This window comes from Anolis sagrei, chromosome X, assembly GCF_037176765.1.
Source record: "Anolis sagrei isolate rAnoSag1 chromosome X, rAnoSag1.mat, whole genome shotgun sequence".
Classification (NCBI taxonomy): domain Eukaryota; kingdom Metazoa; phylum Chordata; class Lepidosauria; order Squamata; family Dactyloidae; genus Anolis; species Anolis sagrei.
The window spans coordinates 27,794,977-27,807,762 of record NC_090034.1 but is presented as its reverse complement, the minus strand read 5'-3'; the positions used below and the strand labels follow the sequence as shown (position 1 = coordinate 27,807,762).

The 12,786-nt window shown below is 42.7% G+C and overlaps 1 protein-coding gene across 2 annotated transcripts in view; it reads left to right on the top strand.

The window, feature by feature from the left end:
- ABCA3 (ATP binding cassette subfamily A member 3) overlaps nt 1–12,786 on the top strand; it is an 85,167-nt gene that overhangs the window by 50,578 nt on the left and 21,803 nt on the right. For both annotated transcript variants that reach the window (XM_060786207.2, XM_060786208.2), the window contains exons 10-18: nt 1,176–1,357; nt 3,107–3,253; nt 4,329–4,458; nt 6,078–6,232; nt 6,937–7,092; nt 8,476–8,686; nt 9,870–10,020; nt 11,280–11,378; nt 11,581–11,773. In XM_060786207.2, the coding sequence (XP_060642190.2) occupies nt 1,176–1,357; nt 3,107–3,253; nt 4,329–4,458; nt 6,078–6,232; nt 6,937–7,092; nt 8,476–8,686; nt 9,870–10,020; nt 11,280–11,378; nt 11,581–11,773 (1,424 nt within the window). The remainder of the gene's footprint in view (nt 1–1,175; nt 1,358–3,106; nt 3,254–4,328; nt 4,459–6,077; nt 6,233–6,936; nt 7,093–8,475; nt 8,687–9,869; nt 10,021–11,279; nt 11,379–11,580; nt 11,774–12,786) is intronic.

The following is a 12,786-nucleotide window of genomic DNA, read 5'->3' as shown; positions in this document are numbered from 1 at the left end:
TGTGAGTGGATCAGTAGGTACAGCCTCGGTGGGAAGGTAAAAGGCACCCATGTAACCATGCTAGTAAAACACGATCAGCAGAGTCTACGGACAGCATGCTCCTCAGCATGCAAAATGCAACAAGAGCACCTCCCCATGGCCAGAATTGTGCCTCCAGATGCCGGAGATGGAAAGAGAAACCTTTGCCTTTGTTTGTGTACTGTATGTCATTGTTGACCGTATAAAAGCATTGAATGTTTGCCTATATATGTGTATACTGTATTCCGCTCAGAGTCCCCTCAGGGAGATAGAGCACAATATAAATAAAGTGTATTATTATTATTATTATTAGTAGTAGTAGTAGTAATATCAATAAGACCAAGGAGCTCATAGTAGATTACAGAAAAAAACAGACCAGAAACCCAGCCCATTTGAAGTTCCTGGATGTCACTGTGAAGGAGGATCTGACCTTGGGCAGCGTTCATATAACAGCAGAGTTGGGGAAGAGGGCCCAGCAGAGACTGCACTGTCTGAGACTTCTAAGGAACCACCAACTGAATGAAAAACAGCTGGTGGCTTTCTCCCACTGTGCTATAGAGAGTGTCCTAACTGACTGCCTCTGTGCCTGGTTTGGTAACTGCACGGTGGCAGATAGGAAGGCGCCCCAAAGGGTCACCACTTCTGCACAGAGAAGCATTGGTTGCCCTCTTTCTCCCCTCTTTGGAAGAACTTAATAGGTCCTCAAGAAAGCTCAGAGCATTCTTGGGGATCCATCTCACCCAGCATATTATTTCTCTGATTTATTGCCATCTGGCAGACAGTGCTGGGTGACAAAGGCAAGGACAAACAGACGGAGAGACACCATTTATCCTAGAGCTGTAACTCTGTTTAATGATGTGGCATTGGAGGTTGTGCCATAGCAATTAGAATGTGGAGGGGTGGATGTGTTGTTTTGTAGTGTGTGCTGGGGAAGGCATTTAATTTCGTTGTGCAATAGCACAATGACAAAGCTATTCTGTTCATAGCACTGAGCCATGGCAACTAAAGTGGTGTCGAATTGCATTTAATTCTGCAGTGTAGATGCCCCCAAGTGAATGTCATAGTCTAGTGGGGACTGGGAAGTCCCAACCCATGATGTTCTTAGGCGCTATACCGCTCTGACAATGGCTTGTCCAATGGGCCTTTTTTCCTCTAAGGGACTGGTGTGCAGTGGCGGGACCTTATGAAGCCAGTCAGCGTGGACGACAACTTCACTTTGGCTCATGTTCTGGGGATGCTCCTCTTTGACTCGGTGTTGTACGGCTTGGTGGCCTGGTACGTGGAGGCTGTTTTCCCAGGAGAGTATGGCATCCCGCAGCCCTGGTATTTCTTCTTAACGGTGAGTCCTGGGACCTCATCACATGTAAACTTTAAACATCATAAAAGTACTACAAATACACATTATAAAATGTATTTCTATAAAAGCTACATATTAAATAATAATAATAATAAATAATTTATATCCCATTTTTCTCCCAAAAGAGGGACCCAAAGCTGTTTCCAACATATCGAAAACAGTATAAAATCAACAGCAATTAAACACATATATAACATATGAAACATCAATAAAATATAACATCAACATAAATTGACATTTAAAAACCATAAATAAACATTTAAAATTGATTGGCAAATCATAATCTTAGCAGTGTATGGTTTAGCATTTGAGGAAGCATGTTTCTATAAAATACATATTAAAATACACAAAACAGATTAAACATGCATTTAAAGTCCATGCTTAAAGAATGGCTGGGCAGGTCTTTCCATGATTTTTACATTGTAATTTCTACATACATCACTCCCCCCCCCCCCCCCGTTGTTGTTGTTGTTGTTGTTGTTATTAAATGCGCAGTGACGCTGTTGTGCTGTATGAAGGAATTCTGAATTATTTTCCTGTCAAATTCTTTTGAAAACACATTCTAAAAAAGGACAGAAGGCTTCAAAGTAGCCATTGCCAAGGTCTTCTCTCGCCATGTATTGAGAAGACAGCTCACAACTGGTGACGGCTCACTTTGTGACAAATCTCAGGATTTGCAGGGATTTCCCCAAAGGAGACGTCACAACACAAGGGACGGAATGCTTACTATGTCACCAACCACACATAAAAGCAGCACATTTCATGCAATTTATATTTTGAAAAAACACGATACGAATCCTGTGTCCAAATGCTCCATTTCTGCCACGTTTATCACACAGTTTCCAATGGGTTGACGACACCAAGGGACAAATGTCATTTGATGGGACCCGTCGAGATTAGTATGCAAATGAGCTCAGAAATGGACAATTGTTTAATATGATCACAGGCATGTAGCCGGGGGGGGGGGGGTGCTTGGGGGGCTTCAGCCCCCCCCCCCCCCGAAATTTTCAGGGTGGTCCGCAAGAAGGCCTTACTGGTACATTATTTAAACTGTTATGTTTATTCATATCATGATCTGATTACCATGCTCAATATATCTCATATGCATGGGGTATTGGGGTAACGATACAAAAGGTTTGCTAGGGTAGACCCGCTTTCACTCAGACTCAGCCCCCTCCCTCCCGAATCAAACTCAGCCCCTCCCAAAACAAAATCCTGGCTACGGGCCTGTGTGATCAGGTCCCTGCTCTCTCTTAAAAGTGTTCCATTTGGGACACCTTTTGGCCCAATAAATTGTTACGTATATGAAATATATAAGTATATGAAATAGGTATAAAAACCAAAGATACTGATACTGTATCAGCATTTGCAAGGCTTGCTAAAGAGGCCAATTTTCCTTTTTTAATTATGAAGAGGAGCTGAAGAATGTTCTGCAGAGCCCACTATAAAAAACTGCATAACAGATTTGTGTAAATGCCTAAAACAGCCACTAGATGGCACCCAGAAAACTTTATCTGTATCCAGATTCCCCTTTTGGGACCCACAGTTTAAGCAGCAGTGCTCCCAATAACCACCAGCTAGTTTTTTTATAAGCAGGGAAGAATATATTGCAAAGTGTACCAAGAGGGAAGAGGATGAAATGAAATTGAGCGTGAATGAGTTATCCACAAACTAAAAAATATGATGAATAATGCAAGTCTTTTTTAAAAATGAAAAAAATTCTCTCTTTAGCCTTCTTATTGGTGCGGAAGTCCTCAGACAGTTTTGGGAAAGGAGAAAGAAGAGGAAGAAGACCCAGAGAAGGCTCTGAAAAGCCAGTACATTGAGGAGGAGCCTTCCGACCTGGTCTCTGGCATCAAAATCAAACATCTAAACAAGGTGCGTTCCTCCCGGCTTTTACCAGTAGAACCAGTAAGGTATTGGGAGACCATAGAAACAGTATGGGATAGAGGTTCAGATTTGGGAGCCCCAGCCCACCCCCCAAAAAACCCCAACCCATATAAAACTCATCAGGAAACTTTGGATCAGACACTGTCTTATCCTAATCCAGCTCATCCAGTTGTTTTGAGAATAAATTGAAGTCTGAAGCAAAAGAAGAACACAACTGTGACTAATGGTAAACACTGCCAGCCACTGTCATGAATTTGGACTTCAGAGGCTCAGTATTTTGGTCTGATGCTACATTAGAAAGCTTGGTGTACATGCCATTCAAAGGGGGAAATGGAGAAAAGGCCATCCTTTGCTTGGAGCCTGCAACATATCCTTTTCAGGATTTAAAAAAATTAAATGGATGATCTGTCTGTCGATTTGAAACAGTTTCTCAGCAAGGAAGGATGATTCCTTAGAATATGTTCTCAATGAAAATTGTAGTGATGCCATATACAGATTTTTCCTACCTTTGTCCCTCTTATCCTTGCAATGCAGCTCTTCCTCTGAACTGCATTGTCATGCCTGAGTTGGGATACTTGCTCGTACCAGGCATTCATTGTCTTTGTTCACTGTAACATTGAAAAAATAAATTATTCCTCATTTGGTCTTATTCTCCTTATTGGAAGAGGAGGGGCCCTTAAAATTGTAATGGCATGAAATGTTTTTATTAGAATGCCTCTAAAAGTATCCTTAAGTAACTTTTACCTACAAAATATTTTCAGCAGGCACTTAAGCAACGCAACATGTTTTCCCCAGTCGCTGTGCTAATTTGAAGTTGGAACATTATTGATGTTCTTGTTACTGGGGGGAAAGTATCATCTTCACATTACTTGCAGGTGTGTTACTTCTTCCACACTCTGGTTTGTTGATCTTTTCGGCAAAAAGTGAAAGAACTCTGCAGGCAGTTGGTGTTTTGGTGCAGGCTTTTCTGACACTTGCATCTCTACCTGACGGCTGGAATGCTTTGTCTTGAGTACCCCCCAAAGCACCTCTGAACATCTCTGTCCTTGATTCGTGCCCGCAGGTCTTCAAGGTGGGAGGGAAAGCCAAGGAGGCTGTCCGGGACCTGACCCTGAACATGTACGAGGGACAGATCACGGTGCTTTTGGGGCACAATGGCGCTGGGAAGACTACCACTCTCTCCATGCTGACCGGTGAGACTGGGCCTGCACGTCGACCGTGGCTTCAAGCAGCAGCATTTCAGCACATCTCCAACCCCCACCACTTGTAGTTTGCTAATAGAACCACTGAAAGTTATTTTCTACAAACTGGCATTTTCAAAAGCCAGATATTATAGACATCTTTTGTATTGACCCAGTAGCATACTTGTGCTAATGACCAGAAATAGTGGGTGCAAGGGCTCCTTTTCAATTGTTTCTGTCACAAAAATGCAGTTTGTGTTCTATTTCAGAGAAGAGGGGAAACTGAATAATTTGTACCTTGAGACTATATACTCTGAAGAATATACCAGTGGCACTAGATCTGGGTTTAAACACTTATGCATGTAACTTTTATTCAGCATTTAAAATCATACATTGCCGTGGTACCAAGTGGATCCATTCTTACGCACATTCACACACGCACATCTTCACCAAAGCTTCTCGCAAAGGATTGATCAATTCTTTCGCAGAAGCAATGGACTGTAGATGTAGTGCCACAGCTGATGACTACACTACATCTGAAATAATAATAATAATAATAATAATAATAATAAATGATTAATCTTTATTTATACCCCACCCCTCTCCCCAAAGGGACTTGAAAAGACCCCTTTTTATATTCTTTTACAGCAATTGTAAGGTACAGGTAAAGGTTTCCCCCTGATATTAAGTCCAGTTGTGTCCAACCTCAGCCCTCCCTCCAGGTGTTTTGGACTTCAACTCCCACCATTTCTAACAGCCTCGAGTCTCTTCCTTTTCCCCCTCAGCCACTTAAGTGGAAAGGGAAAAGGAATGTGCCTGAGGCTGTTAGGAATTGTGGGAGTTGAAGTCCAAAACACCTGGAGGGAGGGCTGAGCTTTGCAGATGCCTGAGTTAAACCACCCCCTTAGAAGAGATGCAGACACAAATACAAATGGTAATAATGAAATGTCTTGTGAAAACCTTTCATTTATATATTTAGAATACCTGATTTATTACTTATTTCCCAAAGACTCAGATGTCTGGTTACGTTCACAATGCCCAGTTTGGAAGGCACTGCTCTAGGGGGTCTCAAGCCCCCTTCCTCACACAGAAAAATCAGTTTTCAGAAAACATGGGAAAGATGGGTCTCTTGTTAATTTCAGTGTTACCTTAACCATAATTAAGTCTGGATCGAGCCTCCTTTGTTCTTTGGTTATTTATTGATTCATATGGACTTTATTTGCTTCCTTGATACCTCATCTTTCTCTCCATGGGAACCCAGGTGGCTTAACAATCACATACTTTGGTCACAATTTAAGACAAAAAAACCCCTAAATAATGGGGTGTGGATTTAGGTTAAAATAAATACACTTAAAATAGCCTTTAAAACTCACCCCAAGCAGTGTATTTAATTAATCTAATCATGATCACAGTTCTCAAGGCTGAGTCAACAAATTGCAGAGTACCAAAGCAGAGGTTTCTTCTGAATATATCTTCAGTGTGGGAGTTCTATCAATTCCTGACTCAGTGAGAAGCAGGGAACATATGTAATATCGCCTTTGAACCTCCCTGTTCTTTTCTTGGTTCATTGGGGATTGATGGTTATTCTGACTACACATATCTTTTCCTTTTTTACGGTTGTTGCTATCCAGGGCTGTATCCTCCAACAAGTGGCCATGCGTACATCAACGGCTATGAGATTTCTCAGGACATGATTCTGATCCGGAAAAGCCTCGGCCTTTGCCCGCAACATGATGTCCTTTTTGATCAAATGACAGTGGAAGAACACCTGCGCTTCTATTCCGGGGTAATCAGCCTTAAATGTTCCAACATCTCTTTTAGTGGCAGGCTATCAGGGTCATGCTGCTGTGAGAGAGCAGTGGGATTTAGGCTCTCAACAGAAGAAAAAAAGGGCTTTGTATACTTCCTGTAAGTCAAAACAATTATGTGAACTAAAAGGGGACTGCAAAGCTAGGGATACTTTCAACAAGTTACAAATATAATCATGTTCCTTGCTACTGTCGTCAGAGTATTTTAAAAATTACAGCCAGTCCTCCATATCCACAAATTCTACCTCCACTGATTCCGTCATTCATAGCTTGAAAATATCCTTGCAGAAATCCCAAAAGCACACTCTTATTTTGCAATTCTGTTACGAAGAGCACCATTTTGCTATGCCTTTGTATATATAATAGTACATGAGCATCCATAGAGTTTACTATTCATAAGGAACCAAACTTAGAGGATACTGAGGGTCCAGTGTAATAATAAAAATAATGAAACCCAGTCATTTGTGATGCACAAAATGGCACCTTGTGTCACAAAGCAGAAAGATGTGCAGATGTGCTCACAGCACATTAAAATATGTGGACTTTTATCCTCCCATCTTCCAAAAACGTAGGCTAGAAAGTTGGTTCTTTTTCAGATTTCTTTCTTGAAATGTAAGCAGTAGCAAAGAAAATACCCTGCCTAGCCTCTGTCCTTACATTTTCCTCTTTTTGAACTTTCTAGTTGAAAGGATTCCCTGTAGAGAAATGCCCGGAGGAGATCAGTCGCATCCTGCATATCCTCTGCTTGGAGGAGAAACGCTACTGTCTGTCGAAGGCTCTGTCTGGAGGGATGAAGCGGAAGCTCTCCATTGGCATTGCGCTCATTGGGGACTCCAAGGCAAGTCTGTCTATGTTTGGAGTTCTCTTTGTCATTCGGTTTCCACTGGGACTGCTGGTTGGGTTGACGAATACATGATGCAAGAATGTAGCTGGGAGTTGTACGTTTGGGTAGGAACCTGTTTAGAAAGGTTCCTTTACCAACTACAACACCCAGAATCCACTCTCTAGTGTTGCTACCAGCTGTTAGGGAATCTTGTGCGTTGTCCTTCAGGAAAGTCAACATGTCCATCTTTCAGGAATACATACTTTTCAAACATTAAAATGTTCTTTAATCTTTGTTCAGTGGGACAGAGTACATCAGAGAAAGAAGTAGACGTCCAGTACTGGTTTCATAATATCTATATTGGTTACACAGACAAAGGGGAAGCATCACATTTACTCAGCATTCACTCACACATTCAACATTCATACTCAACAACCTTCTTCATTCACGTACATTCAACATTCATACTCAATATCCTTCTTCACTCACATTCATACTCATCATCTTTCCGGTGGCGCAGTGAGTTAAACCCCTGTGCCGGCAGGACTGAAGACCGACAAGTCGCAGGTTCGAATCTGGGGAGAGGCGGATGAGCTCCCTCTGTCAGCTCCAGCTCCTCATGCGGGGACATGAGAGAAGCATCCCACAAGGATGATAAAAACATCAAATCATCCAGGCGTCCCCTGGGCAACGTCCTTGCAGACGGCCAATTCTCTCACACCAGAAGCGACTTGCTCCTGACACGACTCAAAAAAAAAATTCTTTATTCACATGCATTTAACATTCATACTCATCATCCTTCTTCACTCGCATATAATCAACATTCATACTCCCTGTCCTTCTTCATTCAAGTACATTCAACATTCATACTCACCTTCTTTCTTCACTCACATACATTCAACATTCATACTCGCCATCCCTTTCCATTAAGTTGATCAGGCTTGTTGGGAGGAAGGAGATGGGTGTTTAGATTCTGCATTCCTCTCAGATCTGGCACACAGCTGAAAAGGAAAAGGATCTCCTATATAGCATTATTTGCTTGTTTAGAGAACCTCTGACATTCAGCTCAGACCTGTTGGAGCCTCATCAGTCCCAGAACCAATAAGTTGTTTAACTTCATTCTTTAGGTAACACTGTCTTTGGCTATTGTAAACTGCTGTTGTTTACACCAAAAGTCCTCGGGTCATTTCTCATCAGCATTTTTCTTGCTGAATTCTCCAGCTCCTTTGTTCTTTCCATAATGCAGTTTTCCAGGTTTCATTTTTAGGATGGTCTCTTCAGCCTTGCCAGATCTTAACAGGCCCCATCCAGATCCTGACTGTACATACAATTTCATTCAGTCCACTTACTGCATAGCTCTGCACTGGCTTCTAACCTGTCCTTCTCCATTCTGCCCAGGTGGTGATGCTGGACGAGCCCACCTCCGGCATGGACCCTGTGTCTCGCCGAGCCACATGGGACCTCTTGCAGCAACAGCGGAGCAGCCGCACCATCCTGCTCACCACACATTTCATGGATGAGGCAGACCTCCTGGGGGACCGCATTGCCATCATGGCCAAAGGGGAGCTCCAGTGCTGTGGGTCATCGCTCTTCCTCAAGCATAAATATGGTACAGTGAATCCACTTTCTGCCAACAATGGCTCTTTTTGGCGTAGAAAGAAGGGCATGCAGGGAGTGGTTGCCTTGGTACCTCCCTCCTACCCAATAGGTGGGGTGGAGGAAACAAGACAGTGCTCTGGCTCTTTAAAGAGATATTATTCTTCATTTCTTAAATTTGTACTTTTCTCCAAAGTGCTTGAGATAGCTTACATGGTTCTCTTAACCATTTTAATCCTCATAACAAGGTAGGTTAGGGTGAGGAAGTTCAACTGACTCACGACCACCTAGAAGGTTTCACGACTGAATTTGAGTCACTGCCATAATCCTGTAGTTCTGCCTATTCATTACACCACACCACACTTACATATAAAACAAGGCATATGGGCAAGTTGAGCTTGCAGGACAAGTCTGTTGAAATTCCCTTTTGAGGGTAATTGTGGAGGTGCGATTTTGTAGCACAATCACCATGTGAAGCTTGTGACCAGTATTGGCTTGGAGTAGATGTGGGTTCCACATGAATGCTCAGGGTCAGTTTGCTCATAAACTTCCATCCCCCCCCCCCCCCCCCAAATAATCTCTGCCTCAGCAGCCTGTGGCCAGGGCATTCTTTGCAACCCAAGCTCATTTTGGCACACTTTCATGTTTTATTCTGATTCTTCTAGTCACAGCAAAGTAGGGACAATGCTTTGGCTCGATAGCAGGCTACTTGCTTTGTATCTAAGGCCCTTCTACACTGCCACATAAAATCCAAATTATCTGTTTTGAACTGGATTATGTCAGTGCAATGTGATTATTTGCTTTGATAATCTGGATTATATGGCAGTGTAAAAGTGGCCTGAGGTTCAGTTCTTAGAGTGAGCTGGAACAGTTCCCTGCCTGAAACTTTGAATGCCTGCTGTTAGTATAAATAATATGAACTAGATAGATTAAGTTTAGTATGACACAGTTTTCAATGCCCCTTACTGCTGAGAAAGGACTATAGTTCACTCAGTCATCATTTACTTTGCAAAACAGAAGGTCATGGTTTGGTCCTAGCATTGTCTTGAAAGGCAGGAAGAGATAGCTTTCTGAAAATCTGGAAGACTGCTGCCAGTCAGTGTCAACAGTACTGAACTTGATGGGCTCATGTGTTGGTGCTTTCTATATTTCTTCAAAAACCACCCTCTTCCTTTTCCTACCCTGCTGCCTCCTAGGTGCAGGATACCATATGGTGATGGTGAAGGAGCCATGCTGCAACCTTGGAGAGATATCCCGCCTCATCTATCACTATGTGCCCAAAGCCACCTTGGAAAGCAATGCCGGAGCAGAGCTCTCCTTCATCCTCCCCAAAGAAAGCACACACCGGTAAGGAGATGCAGGAGAGACCCCTTCCCAGACTGGAGAATGACGCTATGTAACCAAATTTGATAAATTTCCTGTTCCTGGTTTGAAAGTGCTATTTCCTGTTTCATTGTACAGTTCTTACTTTGAAGGCAGTTGTTCTACTCCAGAAAATTCATTTTTTTGTGGCTGCGACAATCTATGCTGAATTGAGACTCTATGATGAGATACTCATTGAAAAACTATTGCAAAATGTGCTATAGCAGGATGTCTCTCAAAAAACAAAGTTTGTTTGAGTGGCCCTCTACCCCTGTTATAAGAACAAAGATTCAATACTTTGAAAAGTGGAGAGCACTGTTTCTTTATGCTATATAACAGGCATGGCCCAATCTCGACCTTCCCTCCAGGTGTTTTGGACTTCAGCTCCCACAATTCCTAACAGGCTGTTAACAATTGTGGGAGTTGAAGTGCAAAACATTTGGAGGGATGAAGTTTGCCCAGGCCAAATCTGGCTGTATCACAACTCTCACTAACTCTAGCCTGTTACTGGATGCTAGTATGTGCAGTGATTTATAGTTTCCCAGTCACAATCTCTCTGAACCACTGCCAGCTGGATAACAAGTGTCCCGGAAGTGAACAAAATACAGCAGAGTCCTTTCACAGCAAAACACACACTTCAGTGCATTTTTCAGCAGAGTCCAACTACCAGCATCTGACCTTATCTATACACTGTTTAGTTAACTCACGGATTCAGGTTTCCATCCAGAATATCCAGAAGCTTTAATCTTCACCATTGCAATATATTCAAATATATAAAGAGGATTTGCAGATCTTCATTACTTGTACTTGCAAACAATCAGAGTCTTCAGATAGTCACATACAACATAGGCAGATTCTCACAATGAGTCATGCAGGAGAGAGGAAGATGGATTATTTCACCCTCCTTATATAGCCACCTGCTAATAGGTCATTGATAAGGAACCACACTCTTTAGGTATAGCATCATGACATTCACAGCTATTACTCTGGTGCTGTCAATATACCACATGATCATCAAACAGTATTCTTTCCATGATTAGAAATGCTGTGACATTTCTATCTAACATAGCTATGGTGTCAAATGATGAGGGATATAGAAGTTGTATTCCAGCATCTGGAGGAGGGACACATAGAATGACATGGCGGGCCAGATTCATGTGTGCTATAGACTATAGACAATGCAAGGACCGTATCTGGAATGACACAGCCCTTTCTTGTTCCCTGTTAATGTCCTGCTGTTCCAGGTTTGAGGCTCTGTTCACAGAGTTGGAGCTGCGGCGAGAAGAGCTGGGCATTGCCAGTTACGGTGCCTCCGTCACCACCATGGAGGAGGTTTTCCTCAGGTAAGCTGCTCAGACCCTTGCTGGTTATCTTTAGGTTAGTTTATGCATGGGTAAACTTGGGCCCTCCCTCCAGGTGTTTTGGACTCCAACTCCCACAATTCCTAACAGCCGGCCGTTAGGGAGTTGAAGTCCAAAACACCTGGAGGGAGGGCCGAAGTTGGCCCGTGTCTGATCTAACTGTGTCCATTTCCATTCCTGGAAGGGTCGGCAAGCTGGTGGATTCCAGCATGGACATCCAAGCCATCCAGTTGCCAGCCCTGCAATACCAGCATGAGCGGCGCTCCAACGACTGGGCCATGGACGACTCTAGCAGCCTGAGCGGGATGACGGACATGACTGATGACAGTGGGGCCCTCATCACCGAAGACTGCCCCAATGTCAAGCTGAACACAGGGGTGAGCTCTGGAAACAACGGCCAAAGGAAAATCAGTGTTTGGAAGGCAGTCTGGGGCAGCCAACATGGTTTTAGGCTGCAAGCAGAGGAGCATCGAGAGGTCCTGGCACATGAGGTGCATTTAATCAGGGTCCTCAGAGGGCTGGAGCCCCCTCCCCTTTAAAAAGAAATCAATAGCCCCCCTTTTGCCCCCAGCTTTGAGGGTAATTTAGTCATGGTTTTTGGCACCTTCTGGTTTATATCCAGTTAGGTCACTTCTTGCTTTTTTTTTTTAAAAAAAAAAAAAAGACCTCACTTGGGCCAGGTTGGGTTGTTGTTGTTGTTGTTATAATATTCATATTTATTTATACCCCATCCACTTCATTTCTCTAAAAGGAGACCCAAAATGGCTAACGATTCTCAAAAAGCAATACAACTCAGTTAAAACTTTGTGACTTCCTCCACGACAGTGTGGGACATTTAAAAAAAATTAAACTATTCCAAATGCTATTTTAAAATATATATTTTTAAAATTGGGGACAGGTGTGGATCGCTTGGTAGGCCATAAAAGATACTCTGTTAGTTGCATGTGACCATGGATTGCACTTTGCCTACCTATGCTTTTGTTGGAGTGTGCCTCTCAAAATAACACACTCAGAATGGCTAGTGACTGGGGGATTCTCTGAGTTATTGACCAAACAGATAATGTTTCCCAGTTCTATAATGGACCATGCTTCCCAGGTGTAAACTACATATTAAATCTGATACTTTGGGATCTAGTTTGCAGGAGTGGGAAATACTTCTGTCTAATGTTTTGGTGTGTGGTTACTAGTCAGCTGGGATGGACAAATCAGAGTGTGTATTTAAATTAAATCCATGAATAACACTATGGAGCAAAATTTGAAAAAATGTTCTCTTTCTGTCTCATTGTGTGGTACCTACTTTGAAAGTAGTTGATCTACTTTGTTTGGTGGCTGGCACTTTTAACCTTTCAGTGTGCCATTCTTCATCTTTTGTGCAGATTACAAAAACAAA